The sequence below is a fragment of the Brassica rapa genome, chromosome A03 (assembly GCF_000309985.2).
Source record: "Brassica rapa cultivar Chiifu-401-42 chromosome A03, CAAS_Brap_v3.01, whole genome shotgun sequence".
Lineage (NCBI taxonomy): Eukaryota > Viridiplantae > Streptophyta > Magnoliopsida > Brassicales > Brassicaceae > Brassica > Brassica rapa.
Window position 1 is genome coordinate 35,764,339 of NC_024797.2, and position 27,654 is coordinate 35,791,992.

Genomic DNA, 27,654 nt, shown 5'->3' on the forward strand with positions numbered 1-27,654 from the left:
AAAAGATGACATGTGGCACTAACAAAAATTAAAAAATAAATATACATATAAAAAAAATAAATAATAAGTAAATCTATAATATAAGAAATAGAAATATTACATTAAACAATAATAAGTAAATATACAATATAAGGAAAATAAATAAAAAGTAAATATACAATATAAAAAATAGAAATATTACATTAAACATCTATCATAATTTATCATCTGATATAAAAACAAGAAAATTAGAATACGTAAATATATAACTAAAAAGTAAAAAAAACTAAATTAAACATCTATCTGAAAAATGTATCTATACTAATTAAAGGGAGCTTTTGAGGCTTCATAGAGCGTCCACATCAGCGAAAAAAAACTTCTTTTAAAAGATGACACGTGGCATTAACAAAAAATAAAAAATAAATATACATATAAAGAAAAATAAATAATAAGTAAATCTATAATATGAGAAATAAAAATATTACATTAAACAATAATAAGTAAATATACAATATAAGGAAACTAAATAAAAAGTAAATATACAATATAAGGAAAATAAATAAAAAGTAAATATAGAATATAAAAAATAGAAATATTACATTAAACATCTATCATAATTTATCTTCTGATATAAAAGCAAGAAAATTAGAATACATAAATATATAATTAAAAAATAAAAAAACTAAATTAAACATCTATCTGAAAAATGTATCTATACTAATTAAAGAGAGCTTTTGAGGCTTCATATAGCGTCCAAATCAGCGAAAAAAACTTCTTCTAAAAGATGACACGTGTCATTAATAAAATATAAAAAATAAAAATAACTATAAAGAAAAATAAATAATAAGTAAATATACAATATAAAAAATAAAAATATTATATTAAACAATAATAAGTAAATATACAATATAAAAAACAAATAAATAAAAAGTAAATATACAATATAAAAAATAGAAATATTACATTAAACATCTATCATAATTACATTAAAAATTAATCATAATTTATCATTTGATACAATTAAGAAATGAAAAAAAACTAAATTAAACATCTATCTGAAAAATGTATAGTTAAATAAATAATAACTAAATACATAATATAAAAAATAGAAATATTATATTATACAATTATCGTAATATAAGAAAAAATAAATATTAAGTAAATATAGTATATAAGGAATAAAAATATTACATTAAATATATATCATAATATAATCATTGATATAAAAGCAACAAAATTTAGATTAAATAAATATACAAAATAAGAACGATAAACAGTAAATAAATATACAATATAAAAATGGAAAAACTAAATTAAACATATATTTGAAAAATGTATAGTTAAATAAATAATAATTAAATATCCAACATAAAAATATTAGATTACACATATATTATAATATTAGAATAAGTAAATATAAAATATAAGAAAAATGAATAATAAGTAATTATACAATATAAGAAATACAAAAAATACATTAGACATCTATCTAAAAAATCTATAATAAAATAAAAAATAAGTAATTATAAAATATAAGAAATAAAAATATTACATTAAACATTAATCATAATATTACAATTTGATTTAAAAGAAAAATAGTTAGATAGGTAAATATACAATTAAAAAAATAAATTTACAATATAAGAAATGGAACAACTACATTAAATATCTATTTGAAAAATGTAGAGTTTTACATTTTTCTTACTTCCAAATATTTTTATAAGTAAATATACAATATAAGAAAAATAAGCATACAATATAAGAAATATAAATTTTACATGAAACATCTATTATAATATTATCATTTGATATAAAAGTTTGAAAATTAGAATAAGTAAATATACAATATAAGAAAAATAAACAATGGTAAAATACAATTAATAAATAAAAAAACTAAATTAAACATCTCTCTCAAAAAATGTACTGTAAAATAAATAATAATTAAATATACAATATAATAAATAAAAATATTATATTAAACATTTATAAACAATATTACCATTTGATATAAAAGTAAAAAAAAATAGAATAAGTAAATATACAATATAAGAAAAATAAAAATAGGTAACTCAATTAAGAAATGCAAAAACTACATTAAACATCTATCTGAAAAACGTATTATTTTACATTTTTATTATTAAAAAATACAATAAGTAAATATAAATGTTAAATATTATAATAATTAAATATAAAATATAAGAAAGAATAAATAATAAGTAAATATAATATCTAAGAAATAAAAACATTACATTAAATATATATTGTAATATTATCATTGATATTAAAGCAAGTCTTATATATATTACATTAAAAATCTATCGTAATATTATCATTTGATATAAAAACAAGAAAATTAGAATAAACAAATATACATTATTCAAAAAGTCGCTATGATAGCCATTTTTAATTTTTTGTTTCTATAAATGAGAAAAATGACCAAAATAAGTCTTATTAAAGAGTAAAAATACATTTATACCCTATGGTTAACTAACATAAACTTATAGTTTAGAGTTAAGGGGTTGGGTTTTGAGGATAGGGTTTCAATTATTTAAAAATAAAAATAAAAAATTAAATTTTTCAAAACAAAAGGAGCTATTTTGGTCATTTTCCTTATTGAATGCTATTTTATGACAAAAACTTAAAATGTCTATTTGAGAGAATTGCCCTACAATATAAGAACAAATAAATAATAAGTAAATATACAATATGAAAAAGGGAAAACTATATCAAACATCTATCAGAAAAATGTATTGCTTTCTAATTTTTTTCTAAGGATATATGTATTCACACAAACATACTATTCAGAATTTGTTGTTGTTCATAATACAACGTTCAAAAAAAATAACTATATGGTTAACATGTGAAAATAAAAATGGCTCCGGCGTAGCGCGGATTAACTCCTAGTCTATACTAATAAAATGAACCTTTTGAGGCTCCATAGAGCGTCCACATCAGCATAGAATCATTATTCGAAGGGAAGTCACGTGGCATCATTACTATTATTACTTTTTTACATTAAATCACTTTATTACCATTTAAATATATAAATATATAACATACAAAATATAAGTAAATATCGTTTCAAATATATAAATATATAACATACGAAATATAAGTAAATGTAAATTTAAATTTGTAAATATATAATATACAAAAAAATAATAATAAGTAAATACACAATTCAAAAAAAAATGGAAATACTACATTAAAACATCTATATTAAAATGTAAAAATTAAATATAAGTAAATACACATTTAAATATGTAAATGTATAATATATGAAAAAATAAGTAAGTACATGGCATAAAATATAGTTTTACATTTTAATATTACTAATTTTCGAAAATTATAAATAATATGTAAACATACAGCATAAAAAATGGAAAAACTACATTAAACATATGTAAGATTACCATTTTTCACTTAAAAAAAGACGGCTTATCTCCATAATGTAACATTACCGTTTTATAAAAAAAACAAAAAAACATTTTATATAATTTTGAAAATAATAAATATATGAAAATATACAACATAAAAAATGGAAATACTACATTAAACATATGTAAGATTACCATTTTACATTTTTATTTTTAAAAAATAATATGTAAACATACAACATAAAAAATGGAAAAACTACATTAAAAATATGTAAGATTACTATTTTTCACTAAAAAAACGGCTTATCTCCAAAATGCAACATTACTATTTTGTAAAAAAAAACATTATATATAATTTCGAAAATAATAAATAATATGTAAACATACAACATAAAAAAATAGAAATACCACATTAAACATATGTAAGATTACCATTTTACATTTAAAAATAACAATAATATGTAAACATACAACATAACAAAAATGAAAAAAGTACATTAAACATATGTAAGATTATCATTTTTCACTAAAAAAATGGCTTATCTCCATAATATAACCTTACCATTTTATAAAAAAAGAAAAAAAACATAAAATAACTATTTGACTATTTGTCCAAGTTTTTCTATTAAACATTGCTGTTTTACATTAAAAATGGAAAAATATATTAAGATTTAAACATCTCTCTTAAAATATAAAATATAGATATTAACTAAACATAAAGTATAAGAAAGAGATATACTCAATACATAGAAAAATAAATAATAAGTAAATATTATAAATATATAAATATACGAATTATATATACAATAATAAGTAAATGCACAATTTTTAAAAAAATGGAAAGAGTACATTAAATATTAAACATCTATCTTAAAATGTAAAATATCGATATTAAGTAAATAGAAAGTATAAGAAAAAGAAATACACAACTTAAAAACAATGGAAAAAGTATATTAAGATTTAAACATCTGTCTTAAAATGTAAAATATAGATATTACGCAAATAGAAAATATAAGAAAAGAAAATACACAATTTAAAAAAATGGAAAAAGTACATTAGTATTTAAAAATCTATCTTAAAATGTAAATCTGTCTTAAAATATAAAATTATTAGTAAATATAAAGTATAAGAAATAGAAATACACAATATAAATAAAAATAAATAATAAGTAAATATATAATATAAGTAAATACCCAATTTAAAAAAATGGAAAATTACATTAAGATTTAAAAATATATCTTAAAATTTAAAATATAGATATTATATAAATAGAAAGTATACCAAATGGAAATATACAATTTAAAAAAAATGGAAAACATACATTAAGATTTAAACATCTATCTTAAAATGTAAAATAGAGATATTAAGTAAATAAAAGTACAAGAAATGGAAATAGATATACAGAAAATAAATAATAAGTAAATAATGTAAATATATAATATATTAATTATATATATATATATATTAATAAATAAATACACAATTTTTTAAAAAATGGAAAAAGTTCATTAAGCATTAAACATCTATCTTAAAATGTAAAATATATAATATAAGTAAATAGACAATTTAAAAAAATGGAAATATTTAAATATCTATTTTAAAATATAAAATATAGATATTACGTAAATAAAAATATAAGAAATGGAAATAAACATTTTAAAAAATGGAAAAAGTACATTAAGATTTAAACTTCTATCTTAAAATGTACATCTATCTTAAAATAGTAGTAAATTATATAAAAATGGAAATACCACATTAAACAAAAAAAAATAAAAATATATAGTTTTACATCAAGAAAGTCCCTATAAAACTCATTATTCCATCAACATCAACCTCACACTATCAAGGAAAACTTCAAAGCACTCGAGCAAAAAAATGGTTCAACCATCAACTCTCGCCGTCCCAAAAACCTTTAATGACATTGAAGGAGATTTTTTATAACAACAAACTTTTTGTTAGGTGGATTCATGATTGGGAAAACCGCAACTTCCAAAAGCCAAACATATTCTTGAGAATTGAATTGCTTTTCATAGACTCAAAGGTATTCTTACAAATTTAAATTAATCTAATTCATAATTTTATTGTTAATATTCATATTAACTCTTTCATGATCAAAGCATTACAGTTAATAACCATTCAAGCGTTTATCCCGAAACACTTCCTTCCTCGCCGAATCAAGTATTGGTTCATGTTGGTTTAGTATTGTTTTTGGTTTATTAACCGGTTTAGGATGGTCCTATTGTAGATATAATTTAAGTTGGTTTAGCATATATTATGCATAAAATAATTTAAATAAAATAATAGTAATATTATGCTTAAAATATAATTTTAGAGAGTTTTCAAATATAATTTACAGAACATTATAGGTGATGAATTTAATTTATTAAATTCGTTTATTACTTAAAACTAAGTTTTTTCAAAAACATACTGAGTTATAAATATCAATGATGGATTGGTGAGTATAACATGAAGACAAAAATATAAATATTTGATTTTCAAGATAAGAATTCAGCTTTTATTCAGTTACTCAATATATAATATCTTAAATTATTTTTAAAAAATACACATAATTTATATATAGATAGATTAATCTTCCAAACTTAAACTATTATATTATATATGAATAATGTTTTTAAATAAAAATAATTTCTGATTAAAAAAAATAAAAACAACAAATGGTTATTTTCAAATAATGGATGTAATTTACGTTATACTATCATTTAACAAGTATTAGATACGTTTTGATATATCATTATTTTCTATTTCCAAAAAACAATAAATTGTTAAACATTAATATCATCTAGGTTAAGTATACGAACAACACAAATTCAAACATCACAAAAAATATTTACATAAACATTATTATACAATAATTTAATCAAAAAATACAATTCAAAAAAACAATATTCAAAAGAATAGTTATATACTTAATGTTTGATAATCAAAGATATTTTTGCTAAAATTGGCCAAGGAGATCGACCATCTTTTTATGGATCGGTCGATTGTTGAGCATGTGGTCAATCCGAAAATACTCTGCAGTTTAATTAAATATCTAAAACATTTATTCCAACGCTCAACAGATAGTTTTGCTGAATATGATAACTAGATAGCCAACAAAATTACAAAAAAAAAATTAAATAGTAAAAAATATGTTAATTTAACGTATTAAAATTTAAAAATAAATTTTAATTATGACACGCATCTTAACATTTATATAAATATATATCATAACCTAAATATAAATAATTTAACAACTTAAATTAGAAAAAAAAATAAAAATCTGGGGCGTAGCCCGGGTTAATCCCTAGTCTATCTATCTATCTATCTATCTATCTATCTATATATATAAAGTACAGTTTATTCTCTTCTCATTGCGCCACGTCAGCAGCCACATAGATAATTAAGTTTGACACGTGTCCAGGTGAATTTTATTGATGTCGTTTGGGGAGTGTTGTTAATGGGCCTCTACGAGTTTTATTGCTGATATATGGGGAGTTTTATTAATGGGCCTCTACGAGTTACATTGATGTCGTTCAATTGCGGCCTACATGATGCGTTTTTTTGTCGTGACCTGAAAAAGTGAAATATCATCTTCTGCGATGGATTCTAGGGTTCATCCTTTTCTCAAGATCCGATTAGGTCAAACTGTAATGGAGGTGCTGGGAGGTTCTCTGTGTCAAATATTCGTATTGAATCTCTATGTCGGTTTCATTCATGTTGTTCCGTCTCTGATTCAACGTATATCATACGCTACGAGATTCAGTGTTTATCGTCATTAATAGTCATCTTTACTCCTTAGATCCACGCCATCAACGATTACTCATTCAATTTTTCTTAACTCCCTTCCAGTCGGTGAAACGTTTCCTATATAACGGTCAGTCTTCTTCCCATGATCATCATCCTCACCGAATCCATTTAATGTCTAACTTATTTATCATTTTTTGCTGATTTCCCATCGTGGAGGTGTGCCTCCTCAGGTTTTGAGAAGCCAGAAACGAGCTCATGGGTGACTCTAAGGTGATTCTGTTCAAGAAATTAATGTTCATCGTAAAGGTTGAACACACGGCGGCGTATAGGATCATAGTTATGAGAAATATGTTATGAAAAATCTATTTTTCTTCCTTGGGAGACGGTTTTGAATCCAGTTGTTTTCAAAATTCTATTTTTGGTTTCGAATCGGTTGTTGATTATGTTTTTTTTATTATGTTCTTAAAACTCATGTTCATCGGAGTGTTTGAACACACAGTGGCGTTAGGCTCACTTATATATAAAAAATCAGAATTATAATTTCCCTCTTTTGGAGATGTCTCGACAGTTGTTGATTGTTTTTTTTTTCCTTTTTTAGCGTTTTCAGGCGACACTCATGCTAGCAACCGTGTACCATCCCAACTGAGAATTTCCGGTTTTGAAAGTATGAACAACTACAGGCTCTGGCTAATGCTGACTTTGATTTGCCGGGTTTTGTTTCTGAACTATTAACGTCCCAACATGCCTTTCCTTGAAAACAGATAAATATATCATATTGACTTAACTTATATGACATTTGTACTCATGATTATCAAAATTTTGTATTCATATATTTAGATCATCATAGTTTTAGACTTTTTTGGATCATGATTATCAAAATTTTGTATTCATATCTTTAAATTTTGTATTCATATCTTTAGATCATCATGATTGTGCTATATACAATACAAGTGCTGCTCTCAAGCTGTCTGATTATTTTCGAATGATTTATAACTCTTTGGATGAAGATGAGATGCTAAGAAAGCTAAGGAAGTTTGCAAGGTAACTATCTTATTATAAAAGATACAGTCATGTGCCAGACATGGTCTAAGCATAATTTTTTTCACTCATTGAACTATCATATCTCAATTCTTTTAGTGTTAGTTGGATTGCTACGTAATCAGTAGTGCTTTATTACAATCAAAATTTGATGTTCTGTGACAGATGTCTAGATTGCAATGTTTATTTTCTAATATTGGGCAGGTTTGGTGATCAAATTGGACTAAATGGGAAGGTTTAGGCGACAGAGAAACAAAGAATTAGTAAAGATAAGTTTACAATTGTAAGAGCTCCCCACATGCATCAAGGTCTGTAAAAACTAATATTCTTGGCTTAGGATATGCATCACTTTCCCATTTTTAGATTCTTTCACCTTATTTTCAAAAGGTTTATTACTTCCTTCACTATTGACTTTAAAATTGTAATTCTATTTTATAAATTCATAAAATATGTTCATTAGGCCTTTTAAATTTGTTTCTATTCATGCTTCACCTCATATTTGTTATTGGCCATACTCTGCGATTTTTTCAACAAGTTGAGGATAAGGTGTATAGATGTTTCCAATTTGTTGGACAAAAGTATAAATATTTCCTTTAAAGATCACTAATTTTAAAGAAAAGGAAAAATATGATCTCAAAAGAGCAATGACAATGTCATGTAAAAAGAGAAGATCAATGACAATATAAAGCTGAATTAAAACCTTAAAAAGATAATGTTTAAGAGCGTTCAGGTTAGAGGGAGATCATAAGGATGGAGCCACCGCAAATGATCCAAGACTCACAAAAGAGATACTATTTCGAAACAAATTGGGTTATGCAAGTGAAGAAATTGACTCACACTTTTGATGAAATTAATCTATATCCAGTCAGTAGTACACACAACAATAAACAGAAACTGCCAACAAATAAAAGACTTCTTGAACCATATGTTCACCAAGGTTGAGACCTCATAAGAAGTGTAAGAAAAGTTTATATATTTTCTAATTTACTCTTTGACTTTTTATTACATTTAGGTTCACAAAAATAAAGTAAAGTTTAAAAATCAATAGTGTATGAAGTTTAACAAAAAAAAAAATCAATCCTTAAAATCATAAAAAAATATAAAAATTGAAAAAAAAATAACAAAACCGAATAATACATATATTTAAAAACAATTATCAAAAATTAAGATAAACTAAATTTTTTTTTTACTTCCCGCCTCTAGGGCGGGCCTACCCTAGTTTAAAATAAATCTATGTCGATGTATGTTTTAGCCCATGTCATCAGTGTATGTATTGATCGGGACCGCAGCCCTATGTTAATGAATGAATTGACTGATTTCCCTTGGTGTAAGCGATGTTGTTTAAGTCTGTCGCGTACAAGATGTTATCCACAGTCGTTGCTGCGCGTAAGGCTTAATTTATGTTTTTAGTAAATTATTCTATAAATTAACATGATTTTATTAAATTATTCTATAAACTAGGGGTATAGCCTCCGCGCAAGCGCATGGTCGTTGACGTTATTGTTGCGAATTACAAAAAATCTGTATTTGATTGTAGAACATAAAATCTACACTAAGTATTTGTTAGTGATCGAGAGTTCGATCTAGGGAAGACAAATGATGTAGGATGTAAACAGTTTCCAATAGGTAAAAATGGACTTTATTGATGAATAAGATCGAATACAATGAGTTGAACTAGATCGAATGATACAAATGAGATCGATAAAGAAAAGATCTAAGATTGGGATGAAAACAAGATCGATGTATGTGTGTAGCTCTCTCTAGGGTTTTCAACGTGTCCTTCTTCATGTCGGTTCTTCTTCCTTTATAGTAAGTCGACCTCGTGATCTTCGTAACTGCTCCGCAATCTCCAGGACCTCGAAGTCTTCGTTTTCGAGCTCGATTGCTTGCTCTGGGCTTCAGTTCCTTATGGCCCATATCTTTGATCGCAGCCCATTAATGTACTGAACGAAATTGGGTCCAAGAGTGATGATGCTGTGTTATATTGTGGTTTTTGATTTGGTAAGATTTGTATATTTTTGTTAACAAAAATATGAAGAAGGGTCCAAATAAGCTTAGAAAACAGTGGATGTTTAGGACACCACAATGATGCTATTTTTCTAATCTTTCAATGTGAACATGTCGAGATAACAACATTTTGATTGCGAGAATCATGTCATAGCTTTATTAATAATAGAAAATCAAAATAGAAACTCTTTCTCCGTGAGCTATAGTTTGCAGGATAAATAAAAACACAACCATGTTTCAAACAACAAAAACACATGATAGAAATTCAACTTCACTCACGACTGCGTTTGCGGGTTTTGTTCCAACATTCTCAAGTTTTGGTATTGTAAACATTATTTTCAAGGAAATCATGTTGACACAAAGCATCAATCTCACAGACGGAGCTATGATCAAAAACTTACAAATATTTGTTCGCATGCTTTATTACAAATAAAGTCAATAATGGCACCCCCAAGGTTCTTCTTTTCTTTATAGCAACATATATAGCATACGCTGGAAGAAAAAATATACATGTTAAGAAAAGAGCTAAGAACTAAATCTATTTGCAAGATTCAGCATCGGAAAATACCTTCAATTTAAACCTTCTTGCAAAATCTTCGGCTGTGCCAGATTTTGAAAGTAATCAATCTTGGTAAAGATCATAACCTAACCAAGGAAGAAAAGAAAGATAATAGTGAAGTACATACTGCAAGAGAAGGTAACATATGTGGTCAGATAATCATAACCATCAGACAGGTTTTGACAAATTTACATGCACAAACCTCCAAAAATCTTTGGATTCACTGTAATGACCACCATTACAACTGAGATTTATCCCCAGAATGCAAAACATCTCTAAAATTTGAGGTAGACTCATCCCACAAATATAAGTAAACAGTCACAGCTCTGATGTAAGAAATATAAAAACTTAATTTTATGCACGTAGTAAAGAGTAATATGGGAAATATCTTGTGGTATGTTGTTTACTTACGGGCCAATAAGGAGACGGACCACAACTCGAGTTGTTGCTGCATTGTTGGTTAGGTCAGAGCCCTAGACGGAACATATCTGGCCGATACATCTGCAAGGTGAAATCTAGCTTAAAAATTCGAAAACATAAAGTAAACAAAGTTACAATATAAAAACATACCTTGGAGCTCTAAGTTAGTGTTAAAAAGAGTATAAAGGTGGTCATACTGGTGAAGCATGAAATTCTGAAGATTAATCACATGATAGCCGGTAAGGACTTCCTCAACAGTTGCTGATGGGATGAACGAATGATGTATTGATGCTCAGTTATATTGTACATGTGACTGCAGCGTGAAACTTCGAGCCGATCGACCTAAACCCAGCTGTTTACTCAGAAGGGTAAGATATTAGCATGCACCATTGGTGTAAGAGAGGCAACTTCCCACATAGGGACACCCCACTTCCGCTATATGTGGAGGAAGCAACATAGAGGATTTGGTTTGCATAGGAGGTGAGAATAGACGAATACCAACACAAGAAAAAATCGGCGTACTGAGATTCCCATGATCCTTGTATGAGAAGAAAGAAGTGGAATGAGGCTGTTGGTCGTAGGCAGGGGCGCTGTCGGACCACCAAGTCCCCAAAGAGGTTTCTTGTGGATATAGTGTACTGACTAAGAGCAGAAAGCATGTGTCTCGTGTTGATGACAAGGAAATTTTAGCTTCTCGTCTGGTCCCAAACCAAATTTGATTCTCTGAAAATCATATAAAAAATCAGAAAATAAAACCAGAGCGAACAAACTGAGAATGCAAGTGCAAAACAATAACATATATAATACTTTGATAATGTTGCTCATGTAATATGAGAAAGCAGAGTTGAAGCTCTTGCAAAAATCATTTAAGAATTAGAATACGAAACACGACCAATCATGAACAGCATATTTTTAACTCAAGAAAGTGTATTTACATGGAAAGATTGAATACTCTGCAATAACCTGCAGTACAGCTAAAACAGATTAGTAAAAAAAAAAATCAACATTATGAACATAAGAAAGAAAGAGAATAGTGAAGTACATAGTGCAAGAGAACTGCTTCTTGAGAACATTTAGGAAACTGTATTATCCTGAGTCCTACCATTAATAGACACTACAAAAAAAACATATCACTATCTGGTGCAAACCAAAAGATGGTTATATCTAAACAATCTTAGCTGGTTGAGAACAATAAATAGCAACAAAAAAAAAAAGTCAAATCAGCAGGCTCGTTTACTCACCAACCATGTATGAGTTTGAAGAGTAACTGCAGCCAACAAAAGAGCCATCCTAAAGGTAGAGACTGCCACCATCAGCCTCAAGATCTTCACCATGTGCATCATTGTCCTTGAAGCAAAGATTATGTAAGATGTAAGTAAGGCATGTGGGTAGATAGCAGAAAACAACAGTAAAGCAATGCATTTTCACAATAAGCCCATAATGGGAGCTGGGTATAAACACAAAGCACCCAACTTAAGACTATAGAAATTGCGTTCAAGCAATGAATCCCAAGCTCAATAGCTAACCTCGGTCTGAACGCCGCCGCTGGAGTGTTGCGTCCAGAGGGCTTGCAAAGATAAGACCAGCCGTGACTTTCTTCCCCGTAATCTTTACATGTCGAATGAACTGCACTGCACACCCATAAGAATACCTGCAGCAATTCATTGAGTGCGTGATTGTCAGCCTTCCAAATCCATAAGAGTACAATCTATATAGAAACTTATTTATACAGGAGAAAGGTAACTAATTTATTTTTATCTTTCTTCAGCATATATAGAAACTGATTATATAAAAAGAGCAATTCATTGAGGCTCATTTCTATGGTTAGATTGACGTGGAGACTGACTCACATGTTCCACGCCTCCAAAAATCAAATTTCATCATTAGAAGAAAACATCTGTAAACCAATATATGCACACAACTCACACCTAAAACTCGGGTTGATCAGTGAAACAAAGAGTTTAAGCAAATTAAAGGTTCTACCATAAAGCAGAAACATGAGGTTCAAAAGCTAATTAACATATTCAATTAGCATAAATTCTCAGTTGAATCAATAAAGGACAGAAATTTTATGCAAATAATATATGTGATTTAGTTTGCATAAACTTGCAAACAAAACAACTAATTGGTAGGAAAGCTATTACAAAATTAAAACATGACGTTCGAGACTTTAGAGAAAAGCGAATATGGATTTTCCATTTACCTTATGGTTGAGAAAAATATCCTTCCTGCAAGAAATAAAATCAGAGCAGAATATATGTAATTATTTGAAAATCAAGGACTCGAGATGTAAATTAGGGAGCAGAGACAAACTAACGCTTCGGTTTTTGGAAGAGCAATTAGACCATGGACAAGAGTAGAAGAAACACAATCTTTGCTCGAAATAGCTATGGTACTTTGTTTTCCGGTTTGGATCCCGGAGATCGCTTGAAGCAAAGTTTTTGTAGTGTTCTTTCAGTGAATTTTAAATCTCTAGTTGCATCTGGTTTTTGATAGAGAAAAAGGGAGTCGAAGAGAATTGTTATGTCAATCAATAATAGATGAACTGAATTACGCAATCAAAATCATAAATGCAAATCACAAACACATTTTCTCTTTGTGGGACCCACTTAATGCTGAGGTGGATAGACTTAGAGGAGAGTAGAAACTGTACTATTACTATATAGATTTCACCTAAAATTGTGAGATTTGGTTTTTTTTTTTCTCTTACTAAGATTTTACCAAAACACTCTATAATCAATAGAAATTTTCTTAAGCTCTCAACTTAAACTATTTTCAGTAACATTGGATATGAAAGTGTTTTATGAAATAACAAATTCAATAACATTAGATTTTAATACAAATCAACTCAATTCTTAGTTAAATACACCTCCTCTGAACACAGCTAAATGTAAATGGTTATACCTTTCAATTACAAATACGACTCACATTACGTGCAAGTCAATGTCTTCGTATCCGGCATGGACACACTGTTGAATTGGTAAATCGAGTGATCCGTCATATAATTCGATTCAGATTTAAGCAAAAAAAACGTTAATTTTAAATTTAGAATTTGGAAACTATAAAAAAAATCTCAAAATGTCACAATACATGTGACCTTTAATGGTTGAACCGGTGGGTGACCATTATCTATAATAATTCTTAGTTAAATACACCTCCTGTGAACACTGCTAAATGTAAATGTCTATGTCTTTCAATTACAAACACGACTCACATTACGTGCATGTCAATGTCTTCATATCCAGCATGGACAGACTATTGAATTGGTAAATCGAGCAAATTCAGATTTAATAAAAAAAAACATTAATTTAAAATTTAAAATTAGGAAACAAAAAAAATCTCAAAATGTCACAAATTACATGTGACCTTTAATGGTTGAACCAGTGGGTGACCATTATCTATAATCATTCTTAGTTAAATACACCACGTGTGGGACACTGCTAAATATAAATGGCTATGCCTTTCAATTACAAACACGACTCACATTACGTGCATGACAATGTCTTCATATCCGGCATGGACACACTGTTGAATTGGTAAATCGAGTGATTCGTCATATAATTTGATTCAGATTTAAGCCAAAAAAAACGTTAATTTTAAATTTGGAAACTAAAAAATCTTAAAATTTTACAAATTACATGTGACCTTTAATGGTTGAACCGGTGGTGACCATTATCTATAATAATTTTTAAATATCTAATGTTAAAAAAAAAACTAGAAGAAGAAAGAAATTTTTTTTTTTGGTTTGTCAATTTTTGATATTGATAATAAGAAATCACTAAGGCACTTAAAGAAAATTAATAAATTATAACTAAAAAAATTGGTGTAATTAGTTTATTTTTGTTGGACATTTATTATAATCCTGATATTTTTCTTTTTATTTATTTTGGATTGGATGTTAAATTTATAATTTTCATTTATTTTAAATATTTGTATATATATTAACTTATGTTGTGTTTTTTATCATAATTTTGTTATAAATAATTTTTTTTAAATTACTCTTTTGATCTTATATATGTCAAATAAATGGAATTGTATATTAGAATTTATCAGTTTGTTTACTCGTGATTCAACCACAGTCAATTTAATAACCCAATGAAACATGCTCAAACTTGTTAAACAATATCTTGAGAAAAATAACTTTAGGCTAATTTAAACCTTGATTTCTTTCACTACTATCAAAGTCAATTCACCTTGTGAATGAATTTTATGATCGTTTCATCCGTTTTCGTGGATTTTACTTATTATGCCGCATTATTGTCAGTGAAATATTTCCATTTTAAGATTTTTTAAAAATATGTATATTACTGGACTGTTTCAAAAAAACAAAAAATTAACACAACCAACTACATATAATATATATATATATATATATATATATATATATATATATATATATATATATATATATAGATAGATAGATAGATAGATACTATTTTTACTAAAAGTTTTTATTTTCTGATTTTAAACTATTTTCATGTTTTCTAAATGTACATATTTTTAAATATGAAAATTAGCCAATACATTAGAATTCTGATGAAGTATGCTTAAAATTAATTGTTTAATAGAGTTCAATGTTTATTATACTACTAAAATATGATGTTAAATTATAATTTTTTATGTCTTTCATAATGTTATCTTATTTTGTAGGCATTTTCATCCATGATTTTAACTACCCTCCCAAAAGTATTAAATTTAGATCTATTAGTTATTAAATATGTAATTTTATGTTTCTATTCAAATAAAGTGATAGATTAAAACTCTATGTTTTGATTTGCTATTAGTTCATCTCATAAATTCTATTTTAAAATTTTTTTTTCAGATTGAAGCTATTTTCACGTTTTTAAAAAGCACAGATTTTCCAGATTTGAAAATAATTCGATATAATAGACTTCTACTTCAAAATTAAGGCTAGTATAATTCATACTAAACCATAATTTTAAGCTGACTTCATCAGAAGTCTACAAAATATAATTTTGAATTCTTTGTCTTATGTATTTTCATAAATTTATCTTATTGTGATGGTATAAAATTTCTTTGTAATAAACTATCATCATAAAGTATTTGTTTGTAAATTAATATTTTGATGCATAATCCTTAAACATAATATTCATTTTAGTCGTGTTTCAATTGTATGATATTATTATTTTTTGTTAGCTATCAAAATTATCACAACAGACTTTAATCAACCAAAATATTGAATCCACACCATGATTGTAATACACAAATATATCAAACTCACTTCTATGTGTGTGTATCTGTATGTGACGAAATGATGAAAGTGAAATAAAATTAAAATTAGAAAATATTTAATATTCCATAACTTTAAGTAAAATATAATTACAAATAATTACCAAATCAAAAATATTTGGGACTATTATTGTTTTTGCTGATTGACCAATGTAATATATAAACCAATTAAGTATTAAGGCACACAATATAAAACATGGCATATTAATACCAAATTAGTATTCATGAATAGTGAATGTGGAATAATATATATGAAAATAAATAATATGAATGACCAAAATTGCTTTTTCAAGTTATTTCTGTAAATTTTATAATAATAATATATAGAAAATATGTATAATGGAAACAAGCCTGCTTGATCACGTCCGTGCTAAGCCGTTCTGGTAACGTCCGTGCGGACTGTCTCTCCAAGGCAGGATGATCACAAGCCTCAAACTTCTGTTTCCTCGGGGCTAAGGCTCCCTCATGGCTAGCTCATGAAGCTTGCTTGTTTTAAGCTTTAGCCATTTACTAAAGTTTATTTTGATGCCAAAAAAAAAACTAAAAGTTTGGAATTAATCAAGAAAAGTCATTTATGTAAACAGTAAGAATCAGAATCAATCTAATTATGCTTTGAATTTGGCTGAACCGGGTTTGCTGACTAACCTAAGTAGCCGGTTTTGCCTTTTCGCCGGTTTTGGCAGTTTAATTCAAATTTGAGTTTTAGTTCAATCCATACTTGATTTGATAAACGGTTCATGGTTGAACCAGTCTGTCCGGTTTTCAAAACATTCGTAAATGCACTTTAAAAAGAAAAAGAAAAGATTAGATATTTTTTTCTCTCTCTTTGACAGCGATGAAAAGAGCGATCTAGGGTTTGGATGGTTTCAAGAAGATGGGATCCGGGCATTGGAGCAGGAGGTTGGGTCGATTCGATCTGGTAAGATCATAACCTTGATACTGTGTATCAAGGCGTTTATGTGGCTCGATTGAGGTTCGACTTGGGTATCAAAAAGGGGATCTGCGGAAGCTTATGGAAAGAGAAGATCTGGTTTGAATGGCAACGAGTTATTATCTTCATCAAGACGGAATCACTAACCTATTCAGGTTGTAGATTGGATTATGATTCTTTGATTTCATTTTTTTATCGAATAGTGATTGTTTTCAATAATCACCTCTTGGGATCCAATAGGGGATGGGGTTTGTGGTTGTTTTGGGAAATGAAATTGGACAGTATCAATTTACAGCAATACGAGGGGGGGGGGGGGGGAGAGGAATATCTTTTGAATGAAGATATGGAAATTTGGGAACGATATAATATGATGATACGAGCGTCTCCTAGGTGTATTATACTTTCATTGTGTTATATCAAAGGTCTATTATTCCTTATCTTGGCTGCTATCATGACACAGAGCAATTTGCTGAATCTTGGTGAGGATCAGAAGGAATGGCGAAGGTACGCGTAAGAGATTGAAGATATTGGTGGCGCACTTTGACAACTATGCACTAATCAAGACCTACTCCAAAACTATGATCGGAAGGTGTATGAATCCGGTGGAGCAGGAAATGAAGGCTTTGTTCACAAATCTTCCAAAGAGTTGGAAATTGGAGGACATGGTCACGGGCAGTGATTTGGGATTTGGCAAGTTCCAGTTCGATTTCAAGACGGAGGAGGATCTTGATGTGGTACTGAAGCAGTAGCCTTTCCATTTTGACTATTGGATGCTGGCTCTGGCGAGGTGGCAACCAAAGCAAGTCACGTCTTTTCCTTCGGAAATCATGTTCTGGATCAAAGTCATTGGAGTTACGTTGGAGTTTCGGACCATTCTGATATTCGAGAGAATTGGTGGCGCGTTGAGGAGAGTGGTTGATGTTGATGTGGATGTGGTGCATAACCGTGTCCAAGCAGTGGTTGATGCATTTAAGGAGTTGTGTTTCGAAACAACGGTGGATTTCAAAGGGGGAGAATTCTATGATAGAGAGGAAGTGGCAGTGTCTCTGCGCTATGAAAAGCTTTTTGGTTTTTGCAAGCTCTGCGGCAGTCTATGTCACAAAGAAGAACTTGAAACAAAGTCCAGAGCGAAGGAGGGAGATCAGAGATGGTAATGGGGGATGGAATGATGGTGCAAAGCATGAGGATCTAGCTCGGAGTTACAAAGGCGTTGTCATCAACGGTCAAACGGGTCAACATAACAAAGAAAGAGACAATAGGGAGTACTATGGGAAGGGCAAGGCTTTTGATGCTCAGGACTCTAAGTGGGTTAAGGCTGGAGAGCGAGGATCCAGGAGACCTCCTAACAACTATGGGAACAACAGAGGGACGGGTGAGGGCTCACGATTCAAAAATTCAAGTCAAGAAGATGTGAGAAATGGCGCTACAGATGTGGGAACTGGGGCTCAAGAGTCACGTAACAGGCTCAGCTCAGAGCAATCAAGAGGTGATCAAGGTCAGCGAGTTACACCTCAGAAAGGCCGAGAAGAAGGAGAGATTAAGAGTAATGGAGAGGCTACGGGAGCCTCTATAGAGTTCCAAATTGAACTAGCTAAGACGCAGGCGGAAGGACCAAAGGTGATTATGGAGGCTACTGATGAGGAGAGGGGCTTACTTACGGTGCAAGGAATGATGGATGCACAGGATGATCTAGCAGAAGACATCGACATGGAAATGAAAGCTCTAAATGCTACCATGCTAGAGGAGGGTGTGGACTTGGAGGCCGACGAGGAGTTTTGACTCTATCGGAGGAGGAGGCTGAGCAGGCGGCTGAGGCCCTGACAGAGCACGCCCACATTCAGGAGGAAGAAGAGCAGGTGATTGGTGATGTTAACGTCAATAAGGAATCGACGGTGGGGAATATGGTGGGGAGGCAAGGTCATCACAAGAGACTGTTTAAACCTACCATCAGTACCGCAGGGAGCAACAAGATGAGGATGGCGAGTGCACTTGTTTCCCCACGCAAAAAAGTTGGAGCTAAGGTTGGAACTTGCAATGGAGACGGCAACAAACCACCGGAGAATAAGGGTCCTTCAAACCTGAAGCAGGTTCAATTAAAGTTCTAAGGTTATGGATCAAACCTCCTCTACAGCGAGATTACACACAAAGGATTTGGTTTATGGGTGTCACTTTTCATTCGTTTTAATAAATTGTCTTTCTTTTGGGGTTTTATTTGGGTTTCAGGGTATGGGGGTAACAATCATGGTGTTGGCTCTGTTGTTTTTTATTATGATTTGGAATAAGAATGGTTTCTTGAGTTCATGGTGTCCTCCTGACTTATACATGTTTGTTCGACATGGTAGAGAGATTTTGTTTATTTTGGAGTGGAAATATGGAAGAGTTTGGAGGTCTAGTATTGATCTTTGCTTTATTGCATCTACGAGTTTTGAAAATGGGAGGTTATTGGGGTCTCATGGGGAGTGCTTGATGTGAACAAATGCAGTTGGATGATTTAGCTGGGCTTGGGTTGGTTTGAATATGAGTCGGTTCTGCTCAGTTGGCGGGATGTCCAAAATTTGGTATACTTATGGTCGCTAGACGAAACAAGGAGATTGAAGATGAGAGGCGTATGTTGGAGTGTAGACAGTGCAAATGGGATTCTGTGTTATGGGATAATATGGTGTTTATTGTCTCGTTACATGAGAAGCATTTGGTATCTGAGATGAAATGTGGAGTACATTTAATAATTAACCAGAAACTATTTGACTTTGAGTGCAACAAATTTTTTAACTATCTATGTGTTTATCTCATATGGAAAAGGAGGAGCACTCGGCCTTTTATAGGAAATGGAGTAGTAGGCTATAACATTATAGTTCAAAGGGTTAATGGGCCTGTAAAGGTGTTGGGTATTTTATGCTACTCACATGAGACTCTTATTAATCAATGTCAGATATTGACGAGATTTTATGTGTATCATGGTCTAGTAGGAATAAAAATGAATGTATACTTTTTGGGCCTCAGGATGTATATATCTAAGGTCTTGGTCGGATTGTTGTATGTATGTAATTTGAAGATTACAAATAGGATAAATGGGTCCAAACGGCGCGATTGTGACTATAAAGGATGTGTTGTAATTTTGATTGCAGGGGTGGTATGGTATTTATGGGATTCGGTGAACAGACTGCTGGGTATCTTTAAACCGCAATCTATTGGCTCGACAGAGCAATATAAGCATTATCATATATGAAAATATTAAGCTGGAACTGCAGAGGTCTAGGAAGCCATTGGATCATAAGTTATCTTCGGGAGACATGGCATAAACATAAACCAGATTTTTTGTTTTTATCTGAAACGAAGCAGGAATATGGATTTGTTCAAAGGTTTCAATCACACTTTGGCTACGATAGTCTGGTTACGGTGGATCCAAATAGGAGAAAATGGCGGTCTAGCTCTTTTTTATAATAATGAGTACCAAGTTCAGGTTCTATATTCTAGCAATAGAATGATAGATGTTGAGGCGATGGTCAAAAGGAAACAAGTTTTTCTTACTTTGTTTATGGTGACCCGGTTCAAAAATTAAGAGAAGAGGTGTGGAAAAGATTAACTAGGTATGGATTATCACGCTCGGAGCCTTGGTTTGTTATAAGAGATTTAAATGAGATTACTGGAAATCATGAAAAGGATGGGGGAACACTAAGATGTGACTTCATTTATTCCTTTTAACAATATGATAAGGAATAGTAGTTTACTAGAATTCCCGGCTCGTGGTAATAAAATGTCATGGCAAGGACGCAGAGTTAAAGGGAAATGATCAGTAACAGTCAGATGTCGACTGGATAGAGAGCTTTGGCTAATGAGAAATGGCATACACTTTTTCCATGCTCTTATACATAATATTTGAGACTGGTGGGATCGGACCATCGACCTGTGATTGCTGTTTTGGAGGATCAATTATCAAAGAAAAAAAAGGGACAGTTTAGGTTTAACAAGAGATGGATAGGCCAAGAGGGACTAATGGAATCAATTGTATTGGGGTGGACAGAGAATCAGGAAGGACAATCAGAGGATTTTATTACAAAAATTACCAATTGTCGTCATAAAATATCATCATGGCGGAAAGACAATCAACCATATGGGAAGGACAAAATTCTGAATCTCCAACAGGTGCTGGAAGAAGTACAAACAGATAACAATATATCACAAGAGGATATTATTGAGATTTCCAGGAAATTACCAGAGGCTTACAAGGATGAGGAGGAATATTGGCATCAGAAGAGTCGAAATATGTGGTATTCATATGGGGACCTTAATACTAAGTTTTATCATGCTTTGACAAAGCAACGTCGGATCCGAAATAAAATAGTGGATCTCCACGATGAAGCAGGTAACTGGGTCACAGAGAAGAATGGAATTGAGAAGGTGGCGGTAGATTATTTTGATGGATTGTTCAGTTCGACTAACCCAACGGAGTTTGATGGCTTTCTGGAGGAGATAGGACTATCAATTTCTCCCCAGATGAATCAAATGTTACTACGATTAGCAACAAAGGAAGAGGTTCGACAAGTTTTATTCATGATGCATCCAGAGAAATCACTAGGGCCGGATAGAATGACTGCTCTCTTCTTCCAGCATTCCTGGAGTGTCATTGAAAAGGATGTGCTTGAATTGGTGAATAATTTCTTGGTCACAGGTGAAATGGACCCACGGTTAAACATAACTAATATTTGTATGATTCCAAAAATAGAACGACCCACAAGGATGACAAAACTCAGGCCGATAAGTTTATGTAACGTTGGTTATAAGATTATATCAAAAGTTTTGTGTCAAAGGCTGAAAAGTTGTCTTCTCCGTCTAATCTCGGAAACACAATCGGCTTTTGTGGCAGGAAGGTTAATATCGGATAAAATTCTTATTGCGCAAGAAATGTTTCATGGATTGTGAACTAATAAGTCTTGTCAAAATAAGTTTATGGCAAGTAAAACGGATATCAGTAAGGCATATGATCGGATAGAGTGGAATTTTAATGAGGCTCTCCTTCAAAAAATGGTATTTGATCCACACTGGGTTAAATTAATGCGAGGATGTATATCATCAGTTCAATACAGGGTACTTATCAATAGACAGCCAAGAGGCCTTATAACCCCTCAACGGAGATTACGTCAAGGGGACCCCTTATCTCCTTATTTATTCATTCTGTGTACTGAAGCCTTAATTACAAATATACAAAAGGCGGAACGGGAGAAACAATTACCTGGTATGAAGGTAGCAAGAGCGTGTCCAGCAATTTCTCATTTTGCAGATGATAGTCTTTTCTTTTGTAAGGCAAACAAGGAAGAGTGTCAAACTATTCTCAGGATACTAAAGGACTAAGAAGCGGTCTCAGGGCAACAAATTAACTTTCAGAAATCCTCAATTCAATTTGGGCATAAGATTGAGGAAACCAGCCGGCAAGAGTTAAGAGATATTTTGGGAATACAGAACCTAGGCGGAATGGGATCTTATCTAAGATTGCCAGAAAGTCTAGGAAGATCTAAGGTACAAGTGTTTGGCTTTGTACAAGAGCGGCTGAATAAAAGGGTGAGTGGATGGACTTTTAGATTTTTTACCAAGGGAGGAAAAGAGGTGATTATTAAATCGGTCATCATGGCTCTGCCAAACCATGTGATGTGTGTGTACCGGTTACCGAAAGATACGGTTAAAAAATTAACGAGTGCAGTAGCTCAGTTTTGTTGGAGTCCAGGAGGAAGTACACGAGGTATGCACTAGAAATCATGGGATAAATTATGTGAACATAAGGATAATGGTGGGCTAGCATTCAAGGATTTGACTGATTTTAACACAGCAATGCTTGGAAAGCAGTTGTGGTGGCTGATCGAGAAGCCAAATACCCTTTTCAAAGGACGGTATTGCAGGAATGCTTCACCGCTGGAAGCGATTCGCTCATATTCCCCGTCATATGGCTGGAGGAGTATTACTTCTATTAGATATCTGGTTTGTAAAGGACTATTCAAAAGGGTTGGAACAAGGTCATCTATTTCAGTATGGAATGATCGTTGGATCCCATCCACTCGCCCGAGACCAGCTAACAAAAACTTTCATAACAGTTACTCGGACCTCACAGTGGATTCTCTCATTAATCAGGAATCCCGAAAATGAAATTCACAGGCATTAGGACTTTGGTGGAGCCACACAATGCAAATATGATTGAAAGTATTCCTTTGAGTAGGAATCAGATGGAAGACAGGAATGGATCGCATTTCACCAATAATGGGAAGTATACGGTACAATCAGGGTATTAAGTATAAAGGATTTACCCTGATAAGGAAAAACCACCAGAATTTGATGGACCCAATGTGGATGTACTCAAGGCTTTCTGCTGGAAAGTAAAGTGTCCTCCAAAGTTAAGGCATTTCTTATGACAGTTATTGACGGGTTGTATAGCGGTAACAAAAAAACTAAAAGCGAGAGGAATACAAGGAGATACATGTTGTGAATGGTGTGGTGACCCGGAGGAAACAGTGAATCATGTGTTCTTTGAATGTCCCCCAGCACGTCAAGTGTGGGCACTATCTAAGATCCCATCGAATCCAAACATTTTTCCTAATTGCTCTTTTTTGCTAATATGGATCATCTATTTTGGAGAGTTAACCCAAAAATGGAAGACCATCAGTTTGCATGGATATTATGGTACATTTGGAAGGGGCGGAATAATTAAGTTTTCAGCAATCTTGATATTGATCCAAGGGAAACGCTTAATTTAGCAGAATTGGAATCAACACTATGGGCTGAGGCACATGTCACCACTAATCCAACGGGGGTACATAAAGAACAGATCAGACCTAATATAGGATCTGCAGGAAGATGGTGTTTCATAGATGGTTCTTGGAAAGATAAGGATTCATTCTCAGGGCAAGGCTGGTTCAACACACTACCGGGGTTTGAGAGTTTGTTAGGAGCCAGGAATGTAAGGGCAAGTCTCTCACCCCCTCCATGCGGAGATAGAGGCTTTAATTTGGGGAATGGAATGCATGAAGAATTTAAGACAGTTTCGGGTCACGTTTGCAACGGATTGTTCTCAGCTGGTGAAGATAGTTTCAGAACCAGAGGAATGGCCAGCATTCGAAAGCTACCTCAAAGATATTAAGCTTCTACGAAGAAGCTTCACCAACTCAGATATCGTTCATGTACCTAGAACGGAAAACATCAAGGCAGATCGCTTGGCACGCAATGCTAGAAAACAACCGTCTTTCGTCGTACACACGGATGCAGAGTTGCCACATTGGTTTACAGAGTCTACATGAGTCTGTGAATGTTTGCTGTAAAACAAAAAAAAAATAAACATTAATGACATTTAAAAAAATGTTTTAAATTAATGATTATATTGAAAATAAATAGCAAAATATAGTTTACAATAACTTTAAATTTCAGGTCATTTTAGAAAACTCCCTACGTTTAAACTACAATAAATTAGAACAAAGTTAAAATCGTCAAATTAATCTCTAAGGCTATAAATCAAAGTTAGTCTCTACATGAAAGAATGCTTATTCGATGGATTTCGATTATTTGATAGCAGATCCACACAATACGTCTCAAATCTAACTGATAGTACTTGAGAAACACAAGAACAGTGAAGGAAAAAGCTTTACTGAATATGTTTTATTGCTTTCAACTTAAAGACAACGCTACTACATCATTACCTATTTATACAAAACTTAGTAAGCCCTAATACACGAGTCAAGACAATCGAATCTGTTGGAGGTGATGATTTGATGAGCTGGAAATGAGACCGTTGCGGTCATTCCTTGCGCATGCTGTCATCTTGTACGTTGAGCGTCTACGGCTTCACCAGAGGAGCAAGACAGCCTGAGTTTTGTCGTGTCTGGCTTATGGGCTTCATCCTTAACTTCAGTGGGCTTGTCATGAGTTAAGGTAATGGGCTGAGTATGGCTAATACACTCCCTCAAACTTGGGGGCGGATGATAAGAGACACCAAGTTTGGTGCATAGCTTGAGGAAGGTGTCATGTCCGAGAGGTTTAGTAAAAACATCAGCCAGTTGTAGAGAAGCTGGGATGTGTTTGACCTCAAGAGCCTTCAATGCAACCCGCTCCCTGACATAGTGAAAGTCAACATCAAAGTGTTTGGTGTGTTTGTGGAACATCGGATTTGCTGTAAGGCACACAGCGGAGAGGTTGTCACACAACAGAGGAGGAGTTCTCTGTTTTTGGAGCCCCATGACACAAAGAAGATTCTGAAGCCATACAATCTCAGAAGCCGCAGCAGACATAGTGCGGTATTCAGCCTCAGTCGAAGACTTGGAGACTGTATCATCCCTTTTGGCAGACCACGAGATGACATTAGAGGCGAGAAGAGTACACAAACCACCAGTAGACCGTCTTGTTTCCTTGCACCCTGCCCAATCACTGTCACTGTAACAGATTAGAGTGGAGTCAGTGTTTGCTTTTATCCCAATTCCCATTGCAAGAGTGCCTTTAACGTAGCGGAGAATGCGTTTGAGCGGAGCGAAATCGGATTGACTAGGCATGTGCATCTTCTGACAGATGAAGTTAACAGAAAACTGCAGGTCTGGTCTGGTGAGAGTAAGGTATTGAAGCTTACCAGCTAGACTCCGGAAGTATGAGGAATCAGAGAATAGTTGATCTTGACCAGGGACCTTATCAAGCTTGAGGGGCAACGGACTGATCATAGGGGCATAATCTTGCATTCCGGCGGTAATAAGAAGATCAGTGGCATACTTTTCTTGATTAAGAAACAAGCCATCTGCATGATGATGCACTTGAACACCAAGAATATAATGAACTGAACCCAAATCCTTCATAAGAAACACTGTATTCAACTGATTGATGAGCTTGTTAAGAAGAACATCATTGTTTCCGGTAATGATCATGTCATCAACATAGAGCAACAAATAGATGACATCAGAACCATGGTGAAAAATGAACAGAGAAGGATCAGGGAAACTACATTGAAAACCAAAGTCCAGAAGAAAGGAGCTGAACTTATCAAACCAAGCACGTGGAGCCTGTTTCAGACCGTAGATGGCCTTCTTCAGACGCCAAACATAGTCAGGTTTCTCAGGGTCCTCAAATCCAGGAGGTTGTTTCATAAACACCTGCTCCTTCAAGTCACCGTGAAAAAATGTGTTTTGGACATCAAGCTGCTTTAATGACCACTTCTTTGTGACAGCTACATGAAGAACAGTGTGAATAGTTGCTGATCGAACCACTGGGCTGAATGTCTCTATATAATCAAGCCCCTCTTCCTGTTCATTGCCTCTGGCAACAAGTTTCGACTTCAGTTTCAGAACAGAACCATCAGCATTTCTCTTAACTTTATGCACGCAGCCACAACTCCACGGATTCTGATCATCAGATGGTGGAACAAGCTCAAAGGTTCCTGTTTCTTACATGCTGTCCATTTTCACTCCCATTGCTTTGTTCCAACCAGGGTGTTGTAACGCGGCTTTGAGAGACTGCGGTTCGGTGAACTCATCTTTTACTGTGATTAAGGCAAAGTGTGGGTTTGGTTTGATGATGCATGCGCGAGCTCATGTAGTCATATGATGAAGAGGAGGTGGTTCAGCAATTGGAGCTTCTGGGAGTGGATCCTCATCATCAGAGTGTTGATGATCAGAAAGAACAGGGGATGCAGGAGGAGAAACCACCTCTTGAGCAGCTGGTGTGGTGATGATCAGCACTGGAGCTAAAGGAAACTCTTCGTCATTAGGAGAACCCTGATCAGAGGAGACAACCTAAGGAGCAAGATGAGCATCTCTTCGGGCATTGAGAAGTTTGGAGTTTGTATCTGTGTGATACTTGATGTACAAGTTTTCAAAAGGAAAGGAGGTTTCATCGAATAAAACATGGCGACTGATGAAAACCCTTCCTGTAGGGGGGTAGAAGCAACGATAGCCTTTGTACTTCTCATTGTAACCCAGAAAAGCGCATGCCAGAGGCTTTGATTGGTAACTGTTGGGGATGGATTTAACCCATCCACAAAGCCCATCGAACAAAGGGCCCAATCCAGCAGATCGAGTCAACCTCGGCTCGGAAGCCGATTCTCGGGGTATCGGCTTAGCCAGGAAACGCTGTTAGTCGAAGCAGAGAGCAAGCGAAGCGAGGCTGATCGACTAAACGGCTCGGAGCGAGCATCTCATAATCAGGCCCGAAGGGCCGACAAAGCCCAATCAGTAAAAAGAGATTAGGTTAAGGTAATCGAACAGAGTATAAAAGGAGAGGAAAGCAAAGGAGAAAGGCATCGACACTTAGCTACACAAACTTAGCGGCGAGATTAGGGTTTATCATCCGTACAATCATCTCTCTGCTATTTGTACTTTTCCGGTTTAAGC

General features: G+C 32.5%; 1 protein-coding gene and 1 long non-coding RNA gene across 6 annotated transcripts; one reads left to right on the forward strand and one right to left on the reverse strand.

Moving 5' to 3' along the window:
• Positions 1-6,547: 6,547 nt before the first annotated feature.
• LOC117132758 lies at positions 6,548-9,267 on the forward strand. The gene is made up of 2 exons (XR_004456290.1): positions 6,548-8,144; positions 8,346-9,267. It is a non-coding gene; the product is annotated as an uncharacterized LOC117132758 (long non-coding RNA).
• A 1,136-nt stretch (positions 9,268-10,403) lies between these two features.
• Positions 10,404-26,466, reverse strand: LOC103848204 (uncharacterized mitochondrial protein AtMg00810). 5 transcript variants are annotated; one of them, XM_033287673.1, is made up of 9 exons: positions 13,331-26,466; positions 12,654-12,778; positions 12,369-12,474; positions 12,063-12,241; positions 11,278-11,825; positions 11,119-11,208; positions 10,910-11,033; positions 10,717-10,793; positions 10,404-10,640 (listed from the first exon to the last, which is right to left on the reverse strand). In XM_033287673.1, the coding sequence occupies exon 1, from the start codon at positions 26,410-26,412 to the stop codon at positions 25,102-25,104; it is 1,311 nt and encodes a 436-aa protein (XP_033143564.1). In that variant the 5' UTR covers positions 26,413-26,466; the 3' UTR covers positions 10,404-10,640; positions 10,717-10,793; positions 10,910-11,033; positions 11,119-11,208; positions 11,278-11,825; positions 12,063-12,241; positions 12,369-12,474; positions 12,654-12,778; positions 13,331-25,101. The 5 variants fall into 5 exon arrangements, with proteins under 5 accessions (XP_033143564.1, XP_033143563.1, XP_033143562.1 ...); XM_033287672.1 differs by having other exon boundaries at positions 11,278-11,848; XM_033287671.1 differs by having other exon boundaries at positions 11,278-12,241; positions 12,654-12,758; positions 13,445-26,466.
• Positions 26,467-27,654: the final 1,188 nt, after the last annotated feature.